The sequence below is a fragment of the Dermochelys coriacea genome, chromosome 9 (assembly GCF_009764565.3).
Source record: "Dermochelys coriacea isolate rDerCor1 chromosome 9, rDerCor1.pri.v4, whole genome shotgun sequence".
In the NCBI taxonomy this organism is placed as follows: domain Eukaryota; kingdom Metazoa; phylum Chordata; order Testudines; family Dermochelyidae; genus Dermochelys; species Dermochelys coriacea.
The window spans coordinates 100,826,692-100,847,173 of NC_050076.1; the positions used below are offsets into that span (position 1 = coordinate 100,826,692).

At 44.3% G+C, this 20,482-nt stretch overlaps 1 protein-coding gene across 1 annotated transcript in view; it reads left to right on the plus strand.

Annotated features, from left to right (window-relative positions):
• Positions 1-527: 527 nt before the first annotated feature.
• GPC4 (glypican 4) overlaps positions 528-20,482 on the plus strand; it is a 111,829-nt gene continuing 91,874 nt past the window's right edge. Inside the window, exon 1 of the mRNA XM_038417495.2 lies at positions 528-1,236. Within this exon, the coding sequence (XP_038273423.2) occupies positions 543-1,236 (694 nt within the window). The 5' untranslated portion in view covers positions 528-542. The remainder of the gene's footprint in view (positions 1,237-20,482) is intronic.

The following is a 20,482-nucleotide window of genomic DNA, read 5'->3' on the forward strand; positions in this document are numbered from 1 at the left end:
TGTCACATGATCTTTGCAGTAGCATGAAACATTTTAGGTTTCTTTTAGTAAATAAAAGCAAGCAGCAACTACACGGACATGAACTGCCCCTGGAGGGGTGGAATGTCCAAGCAGTGGGTGTCAATGGTTAGAGCCCAGTTCCACCTCCCCAGCCGAGGAGGGTCCCTGCTAATAAAGCCAGTTTTAAGTAGTCTTGAGAAACTTTTCACAAGGCAAGCAGGCAACTGGGCTTGCTGAGGTTCTCCAGCCTGGCAGTGCTCCTGGTCCAGCCTTCAAGTAGGGCTGAGCTAATTTAGGGTTCGAGGTAGAAAACCAGCATTTTCCACCTCAAAGCTTGCAACTTTGCTTTAGGTTTTGGGGTGTGTTAGAGTGAGAGCTGGGCCTGAGGCCGGGTGTGAACCTCCCCCAGGCTTGAGAGAGTTTGGATCCAAGGAGCTGGGCCAGCTCCACCTTGCCCGGAGCCAGGCCAGAGCTGAGACGCCCTGGTCCGGATCCAAAGCTGGCGGGGGCCCAGGCCCGGTGGTCCAGGCTGGATCCACGAGATGGGGCTGGGCCCCAGCTCCAGGTCCCCCTGGGGCTCTGCCCCTCCTCCAGCAATCCGGGATTTTGCTCTGGGGCTGGGGTTCGGGTTCGGGTTCTGCCCCCGCCTCAAGCCGGAGCCTGAAACTCGGGCCGGGGGAGCCCCGCGCAGCGCAGGGGCAGCTGCCCAAGTCCCCCCCCCCGCTACTCCGGAGTCACGCCGCGGGCAGGCTCCTCTCCCGGGGGCCGGGCCAGGTAGGGAGCAGCCTTCCCCAGGCAGTGGGAGGGGACAGCCCTGGGCCGGCTCCGGCTCCGGCTCCGGCTCCGCCCTGCCAGGCGGGCGATCCCGGCTCCTGATTTTCCTGGGGGCCGGTCCCAGCCCTGCGCGCCCTCCCCTCTCCCCACCTCCCGCCCGGCCCCAGCTTCTCCCCGCGCCAGCGCCGCCGCACGCCGGGCCGGTCAGTGAGCCAGCGAGCGCCGGGCCCGGAGCGCGCCCCGCTGCTGCCCCCGCCTCTTGCTCCCGGGCCGGCTCCCGCTCCACCATGCCCCGGCGGAGCGCCTGCCCGCTGCCCCCGCTCCTGTGCACGGTCGCCGCCTGCAGCCTGCCGCTGCTGCTGCTGGCCGCCGAGCTCAAGTCCAAAAACTGCTCCGAAGTCCGGCGGCTCTACGTCGCCCAGGGCTTCAGCCAGAGCGATGCGCCCAGCCACGAGATCAATGGTAAGGCGGGGGGGGGGTTGCACGGGGGTCGCAGCGATGCGCGGTGGGGGACGCCCGCAGCCGGGGTCCGGGGGATTTGCGCGGGGGTCGCAGCGATGCGCGGTGGGGGACGCCCGCAGCCGGGGTCCGGGGGATTTGCGCGGGGGTCGCAGCGATGCGCGGTGGGGGACGCCCGCAGCCGGGGTCCGGGGGATTTGCGCGGGGGTCGCAGCGATGCGCGGTGGGGGACGCCCGCAGCCGGGCTCCGGGCCGTTCCCGTGGTGGCTCCGGGCTCCTTCCCTTTGTCAGCCCGGGCCGGGCTCCTCTCGGCTCTGGGTTCCTCGGCCCTGGCTCAGGAGCGCTCCCAGTGAGCCGCCGAGCGGCGCGGGGAGGCTCCCGGGCAGGCTTCGCCTCCCCCCGCGCGGAGAGCGGTGCGGCGAGAAAGTTACTTAGGAGCGTGCAGGGTCTCCCCGCCTCCCCTTCATGTTCTTAAATCGCTGGGGGGGGGGGTCTAAGGGGCATAATCAGGCCCCAGCTCTGTGCATTCAGGAAATACCCGGCGGTGGCAAAGGAGTTGGTAGCTCTAAACGGTGTGGTTATAATTGCACTCTGCAAAGGTAGGGAAACCCACGCCAGGAAAGAGGGAAAAAAGCGAAGGGGGCTGGGGGGGGCTTCTCTGCCTGCGGAGTGGGTTGAAAGCTGAGTGAAAACCAGCCAGTGGAAAAAGCTTGAAGAATGTGGACAGAATTCAGGAAGGTATTTTGAAAGATTTTTCTCCTGACCTTCGGGTTAATTGCACACGCAATTACGGGCATTTGAAAAGACGGATTGCAGGAAATCTTAATCTTTGTTTGGAGATGGTCATGCAAATGAGGAAAGGCTAGTCCTGCTCACGTCTTTGCACTTGAGGTGTTTAGAGAGAGCCCTTTTCCTGGGCGGGGGTATTTGCGAAGACTTTTTTGCGCCGGGATATTTTGTGAGGAATTTCCAAATCTCTTTCCCCCCCCCCCCCCACCTTACTGCATGATTTAAAGCAAATTGTGAGGATGAATTTATGGATGAAATCTGCAATAATTGATGCCGTGAAACCATGCCCAGTCCACACTGGGTTTGGGTTCTTGACTCTGAAGTGCTCCAGAAAATCCTTAATCTTGGTTCTGACAGAGCAACAGGTTTAAGAAAGGTTCCAGGAGTTTTGAGAACTACACATCCTTGAAGTTAGTGAGAGCCTTTCCCAGTTTAACCGTGGTGAGGATGGAGGAGAGAAAAGAAATGAAGACTTCAGTGGTTTCAGAGTCCCTGGAGTGGTTTCAGAAGGAAATAATGGAGTGGGATTTTGTGCCCAGAGAATGCTAAATTCCACTATTTTTACTTAGTAGTCACAGTTTCCTCTAGTCAATGAAGTTCTCTGGGGACTTGGACTAGCAAAGAGAGCAAGCTGTTTGTTAGACAGCAAGATGACTTTTTTAAATGTGACTGATCCAGTCCTCTTTTCCCACATTATGTCACTTTGCTCTACCTTCGCAGTTACCAAATGATTTGTACACAACCGATTGGGCGCTGTTTGCCCTTAAGCTGTCTTTCTTTTAGCAAACTCAGATAGGTGCTGGTGTTGCAACGATTTAGTAATTACTTAGTCCTGAAGGCCGTTTTCAGCCCCTCCCCCAGCAAAAGTGGAGTTAGCCAAGATTTACCCTGGAAAGCAGCGAATGCATTTTTACCCTAGATGCATTTATAAACAGTGTTGTTGTCTTTAAGTTTGTGTCTCATTCTCACACTTCAAAGAGGCGATTCTGTTCGAGGTACATGATGTCAACAGGGTGGATTTTGAATCCTTGACTTCTCTTCACGAGAAAAACATGAATTGTTGCTCAACTGCTGGCAGTGAATGTACCTGTGTTGTTTTGTGTAGGCAGAAGTCCTTAAAACAAATCAATATGCAAGAAATGTTTCTCTTCACTATATAGACTAAGGTTTCAGTGACAGCATATCAAGTCAGACTGTCCTTTTTTGAAAAATGACATCTTGAGAAACAATTTTGCACATTGGTTCCCAAATACTTGCCCGTCCAGGGGACAGGAGTGTTGTTAGTAGCCAGCAGTAGGAAATGGTAGTTAATGTGCTCACACCCAAAACATTTTATTCTTTTTGTTTCATCCTTCATCTCCCTCCCAGGGCTGCTGCTTTTATTTCCCCTTTTGAATGACCTACTGGACTGCATTCTCCTGAGGAACAAAGGAAGTGCTTTTTTAGCTGGAATCCTTGGTAGACCACCAAAGACTCCAGCTCATGTGCTGCAATTTCGCACTACTTTCAACAATAACAAAAATGCATGACTGAACGGCTCAAAAATGTGGAGAGTTAGAGGCATTCATTTGAGTCTAGGACACTGTCACAACACAGACAGACCCAAGTAAATACCTTTAGACTGCTAATATAGAAACAGGGGTAATCTTTACCATTGCTGTGCCCTTCAAATATGCATACATTATCCTCTTCGCTGACACAAACTCAAATGAATTCAGTCAGTTGTACTTTTCTGTTGTCAGCGTCGTGAGATGCATTTAGCATACAGCTGTTGGAATCAAATCATGGGTCTTTTTGCTTCTTCAAGAAATGGTTTAATGAGAAACACCCTCATGCTTTGAGTTAAAATACGCTGCTATCGCCCCACTCCCTGTGCTTTTCAAAATGGCTTGCACAAAATAAGGTTGTGTTGATTTAAGATCAGCACTTGGGTCAGTGTAACACTAAGCGTTTGCGCAGGCTTCCCAGAAGCCACTGTATCTTGAGGATTTGACCTCGTCTTCATTTCTGTATCATAATTAAGATGATTTGATGTGCTTTGGAGGGTATCAGGAGTACACCATGCAGACAGGACTTCCATTTGAGGTCCTAACGGGGCTGTCAGCTTGACCCTGTGCTTTCAAAACAAGATGTCAGAGAAATGTGATAATCACACGAGATTATTTAACAAAAAGAGGGTGGCCTTGTTCAGTTTACTCATCAAAAGTGTTAATTAGGTTATGTCCCTGTCTTCCCAAAGATAAATGAAATCACGGCATCAGGCCTTATTCGCAAAGCGGCAAGTCTTGGAAACTTAAACCATAGATGTCCTCTTAAAGCTAAGCTTATTTAAAGGAGGCAACCAAGAATCTTTTACAACATTTTTTAATGAGTTGTCTGTGAATACTGTAGTGCCTTAAAGGGACAATACACGTTAAAATCCAGTTAGTTTTAAAGTTAAAACTAGTTTTAGATACTACACCTGCCTAATCTTCAGATTTAAACCCCCCCCCATTCTCTCTCCCCTGTTGCTGTTTCAACTTCCCACACAAACAGGGTAAACTGAGGTCCCAACCTTGAAGTCAGAGCCACACAAACATATCTTTATATGACCCCTTGGAGCTCCATCCACTACAACTTCACTAGGTCTCCATGCTGGTTAAGGATCTGTCTGCATGGATCTGATGTAGGATTGGGCCCAGGTGATAATTACATGGAAAATAGTGAATGTGATGCGGAGCGCTCTCGTATGAACACAGTGGGTAAAAATAGAGGTTGCAGTCATCTTAGAGACTACTTGTTACGCTTTCAGATGGGGGCAAGTTGTTTTAATTTTTTGTAACTCTTTACGAGTAAGTTACTTTGGCAAGCCCCTGATATTAATTTGCTTGCTTTAGAATGTACAAGGTGCATGTTTTCATCACTCATAAGTGTAGTAAAGAAAGGGAATTGAAAATGCCGTATGCAAAATCTTGGCTACATGGCAAGAACCAAGTTTCAGCAACAGAATAATTTTTATATATAAATCTTTTAACCTGTATACCATTGAGGCATTTATGAAGACTACTCAGAGTGTCTGCCAGAATGTAACAAGTCACTAAAACATGTACGTGGAGGAAGGGATTTAAAAAGGTGTGCTTCGGGGAGCAAAATTTTGGGACTGTGATGTTGGGGTGGTGGTTTACAAAGCACAGAAATAGGGCAGTTTAGTGCCATGCTGAATTTTTATTATTGCAATCAGATAGGTGTATTTTTATCAGTTTGACAATTAGATTTTGCTTGATTCTTCAGTCACTTGCAAACTTCTTGCTGTAGTAGCATAGACAAAGCTTCTGAAATGTTTCCTGAAAGTTGTGGCATGTGTGTGTGGTATTTTTTTTTTTTTTTTGGTCGTGCCATCTCTACAGTGGGAGCTTAAACCAGAAAACTCTTAGGCCCTGAATCTTAAAAACACCACACCCAACAACAACCCAACTACGTGGGTGCAGAGCCCCTGGGGGCTCAGGGACTCAGTCAGCTGCAGGACTGGGGCCTTAAAGAACTTCTGCGTTGAGTTTCTGATGGAGTGAATTCTACACCCAGTTTCAGGATGCCTTAGGTCAGTGGTGGGCAGCCTGCGGCCCATGAGGGCAATCTGATGGTGGGACGTGAGTCATTTTGCTGACATTGACTGTCCCCAGGCACGGCCCTCCGCAGCTCCCAGTGGCGGGAAGTGGCGCGGGCCACAGGGACGTGCTGGCTGCTGCATCCTGCAGCTCCCATTGGCCGGGAGCGAGGAACCTCAGCCATTGGGAGCTGCGGTGGGGGCCGTCCCTGCAGACGGTCAACGTCAGCAAAATGTCTCATGGCCCACAATCAGATTACCCTGATGAGCTGCATGTGGCCTGCGGGCCACAGGTTGCCCACCACTAATAGGTGCCTTGGAGGAATGAAACAGAGATTGGATTAAAAGAACAGGAGACTAACAAATTTATTTGAGCATAAGCTTTCGTGAGCTACAGCTCACTTCATCGGATGCATTCAGAGGAAAATACACTGGGGAGATTTATATACACAGAGAACATGAAAAGATGAAGTGAGCTGTAGCTCACGAAAGCTTATGCTCAAATAAATTTGTTAGTCTCTAAGGTGCCACAAGTCCTCCTTTTCTTTTTGCGAACACAGACTAACCCGGCTGCTACTCTGAAACCAGAGATTGGATTGTGAGGTTTGTATAGGTTTATTTTGGTGGTTTGATATTGTTCTCCGCTCATCTGGCTGAGCGCCTAATTTGCACTTTCAGCAATTGTTAAAATTAAGGATGAACAGTTAGCAGATATTAAATTAGTATAATTCTGTCTAATAAAGCACGTGAAACTCTCATTCTTAATAGACATGCATATAAAATGATTCTCTAACTTAGTAGCGTGTCATACCTGATGTATATATTCTCACCGTATTTATGTCCCATGGGAGAACTAGGAACGCTTGCTTAATTGCTCTTTTTCTCCATGTCTTCTAACTAAAACAGTCAAATTCTACCAGACAATTTTTCCCTTTTTTTTTATCTGCAGCATCTTATTCTACATTATATTAATATTCACTGGCTATTGCTTGTTTGTATTTACCTAGAAGTTGGATCTAAAATTGGTTTAGACCAAGTTTAGAACCTAATTACAGTATCTATAAATGGCAGGTTATTATCTATGAACATAGTGTAATCTTTCTTGCTAATTAAATGGTCATTTCCTTTCAGCAGGTAATATGAAGTAATACTTGTAGAAGTTGTGCAGCTGACCAATTCATATTTGCTTAGTGCTTGGTAAAAGCTGTCTGATACCTGTAGACTGGAATATATGGAACTTTTCTTTTTATGTTAAGTACCTCCTTTAGATGTAACAAAATGTGACACAAAAATATTTATGGAGGCATTCCAAAATTCCCTCTGCAGATGGCTTTGCTCTGTGGAATTGTATCAATGAGATTTTTAACACCCTATTCCAGATCTCACCTGTCGCCCCAACAGTGTTGCTTGAAGCTTATGGTAGGAGTAATATGTAAAACATCTATTCTGTTACTGGACACCCCAGTAATTGTGGGATTAGGACTCTCCCTTTGATACTGACAGAATTGACAGTTTCTGAAACTTCTTTACATATAAAGTTGCAAAATCTCTAAATTCAGACGCTGAAAGTATCGTTCAGTATTGAATCCGTGTGGTTCTAGATGATTGCTATTGGTTAGTATGGCATCGCATTAGACTAAGGAGAGGTTCTTGCTCCCAGGGTGAGTCACTGCTTGTGGTTGGGGTGGGGGTGATCAGGCTTGTCCCAAGAAGCGTATCAGTGCTGTGATGGAAAATATATATATTTTTAATAAGATGTTCTCTTTTCCCTGACCCCTGTTATCAGGTCTGGATGTAAAACTCTTCTGCTCTTCACTTTTTTAATTTTAGGAAGTCATTGATACAACATGACTAATTTCTCTGACCATTGTTCGCATTGAACTGTACTTTCTCCATTTCAAGTTTTTGGAGCAATGTTTTGTTAGACTGCAACAGTGTGTGCCTTCGCAAACTGCAATGTTAAGAGTGTGGTTCACAGGGACTGCTTGCAATGGTCCAGTCAGAGTGGGAGTATCATTTTCCTTGGCAGGCACTTTGTAGAAAGTACTGTTTCTTGTGCCAGAATAAGCAGTTATTACATTCCATGCAATTTATAGTCAAATTATTATTTGTTGTTAAAATTGCCTGAAATGATTAGATGTGTCCTTAGATATGTAGCTTTGGTTAAGACTGAATGACATGGTGCATGAGGCCTCATCTACACTAACAGTGTTTTTTAATATTGTCTTGTAATTTCAGGGAGACTTTCTGTGGCTTTCATATGTCGAGAGGCTTTTTTATCCTCCACTAAAAGTGAACTAGAACAAGGCCAGGGCAGTGGCTAAGCACCCGGCATATTACGGCAGAAGCAGGTTTGCAGGTAGCCTTGGGATTCTGCTTGTGTGCACCAATGGAAGGAAGGGGTGCTTCTTGGGCGGTTGAGGACAGAAGTGGTGCTTTGCATTGCAATTTCAAATTCACAGTGGCTGCATGTGAAACACATTGCATTTTTGGTGGCTTATTCTTTATAACTGAAGATGGGAACTGAAGTCAACACAAGACTGTCATTGCATGAGCAGCAGCAGATGGCAATGCTGGAAATACTCTTGAGAGAAGCACCCCCTCTTTCTCACCAAAAAAAAGCTGGGGGGGTGGGGGTTGCACAATAGCAGAGACCTCCATCCCACACAGCAGCCGGGAGGCTGGTGTTCGAGTTGTGGGAGACCCACTTCCCTCTACTATACCAGTCATAGCAGCCAGTAGGTTTTAGGGTTCAGAATGGCAGGTGAGAGGTTCTCCTCCCTTCCTGCAGCTAGATCGGGGAAGGGGCTTCAAGGTTAATACAAAAGATAGGGTCCCATAGCAGAGCCCAGGGGCTCAGCCTGATAAGAATCCCAAGGCCTTTCTCTTTCCCAGCAACTTTGGCATTGCCCTAATAGACCTCTGGTTGGATGTGCATCTCCACCTGTGGTTAGTAGGTGTTTGGTAATTTTCTGGAGTACAGCTCATATAAAATGAGTTGTTGGTTTCCATAGCACACTGGAGTTTACATGGAGGAAAAAATGGACTTTACAGTTGATACCTTGGTCAGCAGTAGGATGGGTAGAGAAGCCAAGGTTTGAAGGGACGTGGGACTAAGCTACCTTCTCATTCCTTGAGGGCAGAGTAACTTAGGGATGCCTGTTCCCAATACAGTGCAAATGGAAACTAAATACACCCTTTGCACAGTCAGGTAACTGGAATGGATTATGGAGGGATGCGTTCAATTCTCCATCACTTGGTGTCTTCAAATAGAGCTTGGATGGCTTTCTAAAAGAGAGACTCTAGTTCAGTTGCAAGTTGTTGGGTTAGAGGCAGGAATCTCAGGGTGGTGTTCTCTGACTTGTGTGACGCAGGAAGTCCATCTAGATGATCACAGTGGCTCTGAACCTTAACATCTTAACTGTGATTTTAATACATAACTTCTCTGTCTAACATTTGTTAACCCAGCACCTTTCACAAGCAATGACATTTGCTTGAGCAAAAGGGACGACGGCTATGTTAATAAGCCCCACTTCCTTGGGTACAGAGAAAAGAACTCAAATAGGTACAGTTGGATAGAGAACTTCTTTTATGAGGACTTCGATGATTTTGTTAATGTTAGTCAGTAGGGGTAATGATCTCTCAACATTTTTCACATTCTTTGTGCTTTTTTCTTGGGATTATGAAGGTAACTCCCCTCTGTTATTTTTTTTCTTTTTCTTACCCAAATTCCTAAAATATCCATTGTACTTTGCCAGGTTCCCTTGTGGCATTCAGCCCATTGCCTGGGAGACGACGCTGTGCAGTTCACTGTAATCGGCGCATTTACGTCTGTATTGTGAGCAGCCTTTGCACAGGTGGGTGGGATGGGGTTTTCGTGCCTGCATGGCACCATAAGCACTAGCCACAAAAGGCCCCAAGCAGGATGGAGTATAACAAGGAGGAAGGGGTGAAATTAGGTTAAATAGCGAGGCTTCACAGTGAGATCTATGTAATTGGAGTCCCCCAAGAGAAATGGGAAAATCCCAATGCCTGAGAATCTTAAAGCTAGACTGGAAAAAGCAGAGTATGAGAGTAAATTAGGGAACTATCCTGCACTGGCTGGAGAATGGACCAGATGCCCTCAAAGGACTTCTCTAGCTCTACATTTAAAAGAAGCGAGAAGGAATGCACTGTCTGAGTATTGTGTAATTGTGGAGATGGCAGCATGCTTGCATCTCTTTAAATATATATTGTGAGCGTGTATATGATGTATTTTTTAGGATTCCCCAATACTGATTTTACTATAAAAACAATATTTTGATGCCTAACTCTTCAAAGTGAAACAGATTTTTCTGGACTCAAGAAGGGTGTAGGAAATGAAATACTTCAGCTTTTTTTTTTTTTTTAGGTGAGCAAAATACGTCCCTTCAACCTTGACAGTGCACCTTTTTATAGAAATTTTATCAACTGTTGAATTTGCAAACCAGAAAGAATAAATCGTATTTGTGTTCATAGTAACTGACTTTGACTTTCTTGAATGTGCGCTTTATCACTTTAGATAAGGGAATGCGTTCAGACAAAAGAAGTTGCTCCAGAATGAAACATTTTGAGGAAGTATTTCTCTTCACGTTGACCAGTTGAGAAAATGAGAATTGTCTGTTTTTTAAGCAAATGCAGATGGGTGCAAACAATGACAAAACGTGTAAAATATTTTCTAGTAGTTTGTGGAACTAAGGATTCTTTTTATAGAGAATACCCTGAAGTGTTCAGAAAGCGAAAAGTCTGTGAGACTCCATATTGTCAACATTGCATGTTCATTTTAATGCTGTTGGTTTTTCGTATATTCATAGGAAATTGGCTTTGGTAATTGAATTTCTAAAGAACCACAGTAACCAATAGCTGTTTTCTTCTAAAGGTCACTGTTGAGTTAGTGAATATAGTAAGTACTGTATTTAACTCCTCATGGTGTATTGCTCTTCCAGAAATGTTGACCTAAATTTTCAAAAGCGATGAATGATTTTGAGTGCCCAACTTGAAATAACTGAAAGGGACCTGATTTTGCAGAAAGTACTGAGTCACACTTTATAAAAATCAGGCTGTTCCTGGTGTGTCTGTGCCCTCAAAAACTGATGCACCTACTAATGAAAATTTGGTCCATAAATACTTTACCAATTCTTTTGAATGGAGGTGAAATCAAATGTCTGCTTGTTCCACTACGCTGACTTATCCCATCAAAACACCTTTGTGCCCCGCCAGTATTGTCTTCACACAGTTCTGTAACGTCTCTGTGTGTCTGATTCTGTAGGAACAGTGGCACATCTGGTTTTCTTTTAGCCTCCAAAACATGATGTATGCATGTTTTTTGTGTGGGGGAAATTAGTGATGTCCCACTGAATACACCTTAATGACCTGACATACACTAGGTTTCAGAGTAGCAGCCGTGTTAGTCTGTATTCGCAAAAAAGAAAAGGAGTACTTGTGGCACTTTAGAGACTAACAAATTTAATAGAGTATAAACTTCCGTGAGCTACAGCTCACTTCATCGGATGCATTCGGTGGAAAATACAGTGGGGAAATTTATATACACTGGAGCTGTTCTGAAAGTAGGCAGGTCCAAGGGTGGGTTATTGCTCCATTAGTGAAAGAACAAGAACAGAGTGAGTGCTAATTACATGTGTACATAGAGAAGAGTAGTGCTGCTTGTCCTCCATGTAATGGGCACCCCAGATACTTTGCCTGTGGATTATTGCACATGGGAGAGCTCACTGTAGCAAGTATTCAAGCTTCTTCCCTTCCAGAATGGTATGGGAATAGACACTATTGAACATAGTGTGCAAACGGCTGAGCATGGGTGAGAACTTGGATTGATGGCAGTGTTTTGCAAGGGGGATAAGACGACAGGATTTTTTTATGGAGCCAAAAATAAAAAGGCATCTAAAACAAAGGTCCAAAGACAGCTAGAGGCACCACTCTACTTTCCGTAGTTTCAAATGGCAGTTATTTGTCGTGTGTGTTTAAATGGAATGGATTTAATGTTCTCCTAACAAAGCAGCAATCCCCCCAGCTCCACGTACCCTAGGAGTTTAAGGGATTTGCTAGCCAAGGAATCTAACTTTACAAAAGTATAAGTTGGAATCTTTACTTGGTGGTTTCGACAAATTGGTATAGAAAATTCCACATTCCAGGTCACGATGGGAGGTTGCAAATCATGCTCAGCTGATGCTGCGGGTTCTAATAATGGCATTTTAAAAGATTACATGGATTTCAATATGAATGTTTCACTTCTTTATACTGTTTTGTGGGCTTGCTTTTTTTTTTTTTTTTAAATGGTTGAACCTCGTTCGATTCAGCATTTTTGGAACATACAGACCATGTCAGGGTTTACTGCCTGGAATGAAGTTACTAGTCCTCCTAAAAACATGGGAATCTTATTTGAATGTCTTTATAACCAATTGGCCAGAAATAGTCTTTTTACTAGGAATACTTTTTTTTAAAAGGAGGCTTTATCCATAAAAGATTAAAGAGTAAGTAGATGCACTCCACTCAAAATGAGCATTGTTAAAAGGAGCTAAATTTGGCTATAAATTTGGCCATTTGGTAAATTAAAGATACTGGTGTTTCCCCTCCTGCAGTTATAAATGCAAACTCTTCAACACTTTGTGTTGTCTTGGGCCATTCCAATACAACAAAGAAGGTGAGAAGTTATTCAGTCAGGGAGACTGGAGCAGTTGTGAACTTGTTACAAAATAATTCTTCATAAACTGCAAACACACACTAAAATGTACAGTAAAGTGGTCACGACAACAGTGCCTTTTGTCTTAGTGTGTGTGTGTGTGTGTGTGTGTGTGTGTACAGTATATATTTTGGCAACTGCAGAGATTTGCGCCCCCCCCCCCCCAAGGTCTGTCTGAGGTTAAGCCTAAATTTCATACAAGAAGAACACTGAATTTGTTTTGAGCCAATTGTTCCAGTCTACAAACACAGGCCATCTTTAGGGGAATTGTCACTGTGCAAGACAGCTATGGGAAGCTCATTGAAGGGAAGGGACTGTAAGATCAGAAAAAAACTCTGTGTAGAGGGCTTCACTCACTGCGGGAATGTCTCATTGTGGCCAGGTCTCTCTTCCGTAACTTGGCCCTCCAGCCAGGTTGCAATATTTATGTCCTTCCCTGTTGGGGTAACAAAGTTTGACATAACAGTCTAATGCCTTTACAACAGGTCTTTAGCATCAACTCTGGGACCCATGATCTAGGCACCCTCTTGGCATGTCCTTGTGCCCTTTGGTCAGGGGGCTTTATGCCACTTTCCCAGTGGCTGGTAGGGGAACCCCAGACTCTCCCTTTACACTGAATTCCAGCCCAGGGCTCCTGTAACCAGCTGCCTAGGTCTCCAAAGTCCTACTCTGGGCTTCTTCCTACTTAGCCTTTCTCAGGATTTCCTACCCACCGCTTCTCTGGGTTGACCCTTCTTTCAGGGCTAGGATCCCAGGCCTTACTCTCCCCTCCCCGCTGTCCTGGGTTTACTGCTCATCACCTCTCTGTTCCCAGAAAGTGACTGCAGATTCTTCCCTGTGTCCCTCTTCTGCTACAAACTTCCTGCCTGTATAATAGGTCGTTTGCAATGTTGCTTCAGCCGTGTTGATCCTAGGATATTAGCGAGACAAGGTGGGTGAGGTGAACTTTTGAGCTCCCCGGAGCTCAGAGGTCACCAGAAGATGATGTCTGTGTAGCTCGCGAGCTTGTCTCTTTCACCAGCAGAAGTTGGTCTAAAAAAAAAAAAAGGATATTCCCTCCCGCACCTTATCTCTCTTTATGATAACCAGCCAGCTGCTGCTCAGCTGGGCTTTATGTTCAGTTAAACCTGGCACTCCCTCCAGGTGCAGCCAGGTATCACAACTGACGCCTCAGGCCCACATTAACCCCATCAGGGCCTGTGTGGGGCACACACCCCGTCATACTTTGTCATTCATCGTCCTGACTGAGAAAAGTAAAGTACTCTGTGTTCTCTCATAGGGCCCTTTCCTTGTGGGGAACCATGATGGTTGCATTGAGGGCCTTTTGAGCAAGTTGTAACAAATGCGGAGATGCTAGTCTCTGCACAATTCTCACATGGACACGAGCTTCCCCTTATAAATCCAACCTTGAGCCCCACCTATCTTCACCTAAACCACACCAGTCCATTGGAAATGTTTTAGTTCGATCACGAGTTATTGGCCTTGATGCAGGAATTGGTGACCACACAACGTGATCAGAATAGTCCCTTAAGATCGCTACCTGGAGTAGATTTGTTCTGGCAAATTTGAGGCCTGTCAGAGAAGATTTGGGAGCTATAGTGGGTTTAATATAGATCTTCAGTTTTTGTTTTTAAGTTTATCATCTCCTCAGTGGCTTGACCATGCACCTCAGACTGGCCTACTCTCTTCCTTGGATTTCAGTGTGTGGTGTTTTGTGTTAGACTTAAGTGCGTTTTTGTGAACTTCATAAAGTCCATATGCCCCAATGGGTGCTGCAGAAAGTCTGTGTGAGTAGTGTGGGTTTCCTGGAGCTCTTCCTGGCCCAAATGCAGACTGCCACAAAGGTGGGGACAATAGACAAGGAGGGGAGCGTGTTTGTATGTGGAAGGTAGGAATAAGGATAAAAGCAGCCAATGAGCAAAGAAAAGCAACTTAATCTAGGGGTTTGGGTAAATGGAGCCACCATTTCAGATCTCCAAGGGTTTTCCTCCTTTGGGTTTATTTTGTTGGAGATGGCTGTCCTTAATTTGTTACTTGTTTCATCGCCATTTGCCTCCAAAGAAGGTAATGATTGAATGGGGCAGGGCTGGAGCAGCCAAGGACCTGTCCACACTAGGGTGAAAGGTGTGATTTTAAAATGTGGTAGCTATTAGTTTTAAAATCCTACTGTAGACTGGGCAAATTGTAGGGTTACTTGGCACCACTGGGCACCACTCCACTTCAAGTTCATCTCAACCAGCTAACACTGGAATCCTGAGGGGATCCGTGTTAGGAAGGGAAGAGAGAAGAAACTCATGGTGTATGAAACAGGCAGAAACCAACATGCAGGAGAGGAGTAAGCACTGTATGCCATTGATTTTTATTTATTTTTCCTTAATCTGAACTCCCCATTGATTAGAGTATTGGTTCTGATATAAAATTGTTGGCACCATAAGACCCTACATTTTTCTTCTTTTTTGCCCAGTGGAAAAATAAATGCTCCAGCAGCATTTCCAGGAATGATTCAGTTCTATTTACATAACAATTCTGGTTTACTTACAATCGCTCTCATAATGAAATCACTTTCCCTTAGCGCAATCATTTGTTGATTGAGTTCTGCATACTCCCATCTCCTCTCTCTGCTCTGGAACTTTGGTGTCTCAAGTGAAAGGATGTTACTTTTTGCTTGCTGGTCGGACAATCTATAAGTGCTTTTGAGTCTTAACCTCCCTCCCTAACTCCCAAAAAATCCTGGCTAAAAGTTCAAAACTTTTAACTGGGGGAGAGGAAATGAGTTTGATATTGTTTTAAGCCAGTGGTTCTCGACCAGTGATGTGCAAACCCCTAGGGGTACAGAGATCTTCCAGGGGATACGTCAACTCATATAGATTAGTGTTTCTCAACCTAGGGGTCGTGAGATGGATTTAGGGGTGTTGCAAGAGCAGGGCCGGCATTAGAGGGTGGCAAGCAGGGTGCCCCATGAAACTAAATGACTTGCGTCAGCCCTGGACGGCAGGGCTTGGGCTTTAGACTCCTGAAAGGGGTACAGTAGTCTGGAAAGGTAGCGAAGCACTACTTTAAGCAATTTCTGCAAGACCCAGGTATAATTGCAGAGAATAATAGTGAGTTATATGGAATTTAGAGTTAAATCCATTTTGCATAATTTTTCAGTGCAGTTTTAATCCCTTTATAATAAACTCGGTTTTAGCTTCTGTCAATCGTGAGGAAATCCACTCACAAATTTCATCAGCATGTAGGAGGACAGTCTGGTACCATTGCTGAGATCCACAGTTTCAGAAACACTAATCTTTGACAGTTAATGTACATTGTGACTGCTGGACTAGCTTTTACAGCTTGGCCTTGATATAGTACTTGTGTGCTCGCTGTATCTGAAGAATTTTGAATGGTGGTTTTATGCTATAGGTTACGATTTGTAACCTGCAGCCAGAAAGTGTAAACAATAATGGCGCTTAGTTTAGACAGGGATAGGATAAAAATCTAAAATAGCTCATTTATTATTTTATTTAATAACTCACTCACTTTACAGTATCTGGAGTGATACTGTGGAAAGATAGGTTTCTTCATAACTAATGTTTAGAGGCTAAGAATAGCAACAAAATGATGGTAAGTGAAAACCCTTTTAACACTAGCTTTTCCCCCCTACCACTGTTTTAAATCCTAAAAGGCCTTTATGATTTGAAGCTAAGAGAAGTGCAGAGTTGCAGGGGGTTGGGAAGATGAGATTTTTAACTCCAGTTTTATTTCTTTCTCTTGCAAGGTTTTCAAAATGCCAGTAAGCTAGTATCAGTGAGTGAGAGTCTTATCAAGGTGCTCTGTACTGTGCCTCGGGGTGGGATGAATCACTTGTGGTGTGGTGGTGGCGGCAGCTAACATAATGTATGTTGCTGGAAAAGCAGATGCAACACTGGAAGTACTTAAATGTCAGTTTTTAAATGACTGCTGGCCTGAATCACAGCAGCCATGCATCTTCCTTCCTTTGGCATCAAATGATCTTTTATAAATATATTTGGAACAACCTGCTGCCTGTGGTAGCTCAACTATTAAAGGGAATGGGGTTTTTTTTTCTTTTGAACACTTTGTCTATCTAAAATGTACCTTATCTGTTGCTTCAACTCTACTCTCTTGCCTTGTCTGCCGCAGTCTCTCTCCTTTCTTATGTAAGAAACTTACTGTCCGCAATTCTGTTAATGTTTCATAAAAAGTTAGTAACCCAGGTCCCAAGCCTGCAATAAGCTCCGCTTCTACAGAGCACAATGCGAGTTCGGGGCCTCCCAGACGTGTTCCATTTTTCTCTCTGGGTTGAGTGCTTTAAGCAGAGTCCCATTTGGTTCTGAACAATCTAATAATGACAGAGTTGAATGCAGAGTTGAAATCTGAGAAGCACAGAGATCCTATGGAGTATTAGTGTGGTATCTTGTTCTGCTGCTGACTCTGGCCATCTGCCCATTCCTGAGAACGCTGATCAATTAAGGAAAGGAATTGCAAACATAAGGGACAGCAGAAATCCACTGGTGGGGAAGGAGACTTTAACAATTATATAGAATCTTTGGCCCAAAATCTGCTTTGTTGACCCAGGGGAAATGGTGTGCTTCCACACTGGGCATCCGGAGTCACTCCGGTTCAGTGACTCTGTATCTAAACGGGGTAATGGAGAGCACTAATTGTCTCTTTGGTCATTCATAACCTGAGCCTAAAGCAAGCTAATTGGTGAATATTAGGAGTGATTTGTGAAATCCTTCATGGGGTGGTGAGAACCCTGCACAGGACGCGAAGCTGCCAAACAAGGAGAATATTCTCTCCTAATACAGACCCTGATCCTGCAGGCTGTTTCCCATGGGGGAGCTCCCACGGAAATCCTAATACTTTTTCAAAGAGTCCGACAGAACGGATACATGCAGTGACCTTGCAGGGATATAGCTAATAAGTTGAACTCATTCCTCTACTTCTTTAAAGGCTCCTTTTCTATTATAAAGCAGATGTCATCACACACACATCCTGGCTTACCAGAACAGCCAGCCTTTTCAGTGATCTGAAACTCAAGGTAGCTACCAGGAGAGCTGCCAATACTGCCTGAGTGGAGGTGGGACTGTTTTTATACTTTACGTCTTATCTGTTGCCGTATCAGTTCCTATAATGCTGTATGTAAGTTGCTCAAGCTGTCTCATGTGTCTGGAAACAGAGTGTCCAGTGTTCAAAGCATTTTAGACATGAGAGTATGATCATTAATTTCTTGTCTTTATAGCTTTTCTGCAAGAGTGAAAACCTAACAGGAAACTGAAAAAAACAGTTCTGGCGAGTAAAGGTTAATTTCTGAAGAGCAAAATATGCACTAAAGGATAAATGAGATTTCCTCCTTGTTAGTGAATTATAGCTTTAAAATATTCACACTCTTTCCTGAAAGATTTAGGAATAATTATACAGCACTTAAAGGCCAGGCATTGCCAGATAAACTTAACAACACTATAATTTGTACTTGAGGCAGAGTTTCCTGTGAATGATAGCTTTGTTTAATTTTATAATGCCACTTCAAAATATGTGCTGGTGAGGAGCTGTCAGGTAAATTGGACCTGTGAATTTGAGACGACATTTTGTATATACACTAAAAACTCCTGTTCGGCTAACCTTTCGCACTGGGCAGCCTTTTGTTGACTGCTCCGAGTTATCCTTTCCTGTACTTTTACCACGAACCGTTAACTACCTGAGTGAAATGCGTTGAGCTGGCTTCTCCCGTGTATTGTATAAGTTCCCTTGTGCTACCCTGGGATATTTTTCGACTGTGGTTTTTGAGTTTGAGGACAGGAACTCTGAATAGGCTCAGCACACATATTTTATTTCCATTACCCAAAGTAGGAGTCATGCTTAGTTACAGCCAGAGACACTTCAGCAGCTCTGGGGATAACAAGATAACTGACAGACTGGAATGCAGATTTATCAGGGGCAAAAACGGACAAAATTCCTCATTCTGATTCTTTTTATATAGGCCCTTCATTCTCTAGCACGCAACAAGCGTTAACCGTGTGTGTGTCCGCCAATACTATTGGTAGGCATGTACAGCAGAGCTTAATGTGTGTTTTCTGTGATTAAGCTGTTCTGCCTCAGACAGTGGTTTGGCTCACATTTGTGTGTGTGTGTGCGCGCGCACCCCTTCCAGAACCATTTTAAGGGTTTTTATTTTAAAGAGCAAGTCTTTGCTCCAGATGTCTGGGTGTACAGCCACACAATGTAAATTTTGCTGCATGTTGCCTTTGGACTGGTGGTTAGGGAGGCTACTGGGTAGTTTAAAATAGGAGTTTTGTGGTATGAAATCAATTTTCTTGGGATTTGATTCACATTTGTTTTGTTTTTTTTCCTTCTGAGCAGAATGGTTTATTGATTTCAGTTGCATTTTGACATAGGCCTGTTTTTTGGCCTTTCGTAATACCTGGAAACAACTGGACAGCTTACGCTGTCTGAGACAGAACAGTTTAATCACAGAAAACACACGCTAAGCTCTGCTGTACTTTTTTTTAAAATTGAGATTCTGTTCTGATATCGTGAGCAATTCACATATAGAAAAACAAATGAAACATGAGAACCCTTCTTTTTAAAGTTAAATAGATAAATAAATGGTATGGATCAGTGAATCATAGATTCATAGATACTAAGGTCAGAAGGGACCATTCTGATCATCTAGTCCGACCTCCTGCACAGTGCAGGCCACAGAATCTCACCCACCCACTCCTATGAAAAACCTCACCCATGTCTGAGCTATTGAAGTCCTTAAATCATGGTTCAAAGACTTCAAGGAGCAGAGAAGCCTCCCTCAAGTCAACCATGCCCCATGCTACAGAGGAAGGCAAAAAACCTCCAGGGCCTCTCCCATCTGCCCTGGAGGAAAATTCCTTCCCGACCCCAAATATGACAATCAGCTAAACCCTGAGCACATGGGCAAGATTCACCAGCCAGATACTACAGAAAATTCTTTCCTGGGTAACTCAGATCCCACCCATCTAATATCCCATCTCAGGGGATTTGGCCTATTTACCCTGAATATTTAAAGATCAATTACTTACCAAAATCCCATTATCCCATCATACCATCTCCTCCATAAACTTATCAAGTCGAATCTTAAAACCAGATAGATCTTTTGCCCCCACTGCTTCCCTTGGAAGGCTATTCCAAAACTTCACTCCTCTGATGGTTAAAAACCTTCGTCTGATTTCAAGTCTAAACTTCCTGGTGGCCAGTTTATACCCATTTGTTCTTGTGTCCACATTGGTGCTGAGCTGAAATAATTCCTCTCCCTCTCCTGTATTTATCCCTCTGATATATTTATAGAGAGCAATCATATCTCCCCTCAACCTTCTTTTAGTTAGGCTAAACAAGCCAAGCTCCTTAAGTCTCCTTTCATAAGACAAGTTTTCCATTCCTCGGATCATCCTAGTAGCCCTTCTCTGTACCTGCTCCAGTTTGAATTCATCCTTTTTAAACATGGGAGACCAGAACTGCACACAGTATTCTAGGTGAGGTCTCACCAGTGCCTTGTATAACGGTACTAAAACCTCCTTATCCCTACTGGAAATGCCTCTCCTGATGTATCCCAAAACCGCATTAGCTTTTTTCACAGCCATATCACATTGGCAGCTCATAGTCATCCTATGATCAACCAATACTCCAAGGTCCTTCTCCTCTTCCGTTACTTCTAATTGATGCGTCCCCAATTTATAACTAACATTCTTGTTATTAATCCCTAAATGCATAACCTTACACTTCTCACTATTAAATTTCATCCTATTACTATTACTCCAGTTTACAAGGTCATCCAGATCCTCCTGTATAATATCCCGATCCTTCTCCGAATTGGCAATACCTCCCAGCTTTGTATCATCTGCAAACTTTATTAGCACACTCCCACTTTTTGTGCCAAGGTCAGTAATAAAAAGATTAAAAAAGATTGGTCCCCAAACCGATCCCTGAGGAACTCCACTGGTAACCTCCCTCCAACCTGACAGTTCGCCTTTCAGTAGGACCCGTTGCAGTCTCCCCTTTAACCAATTCCTTATCCACCTTTTGATGTTCATATTGATCCCCATCTTCTCCAATTTAACTAATAATTCCCCATGTGGCACGGTATCAAATGCCTTATTGAAATCTAGGTAAATTAGATCCATTGCATTTCCTTT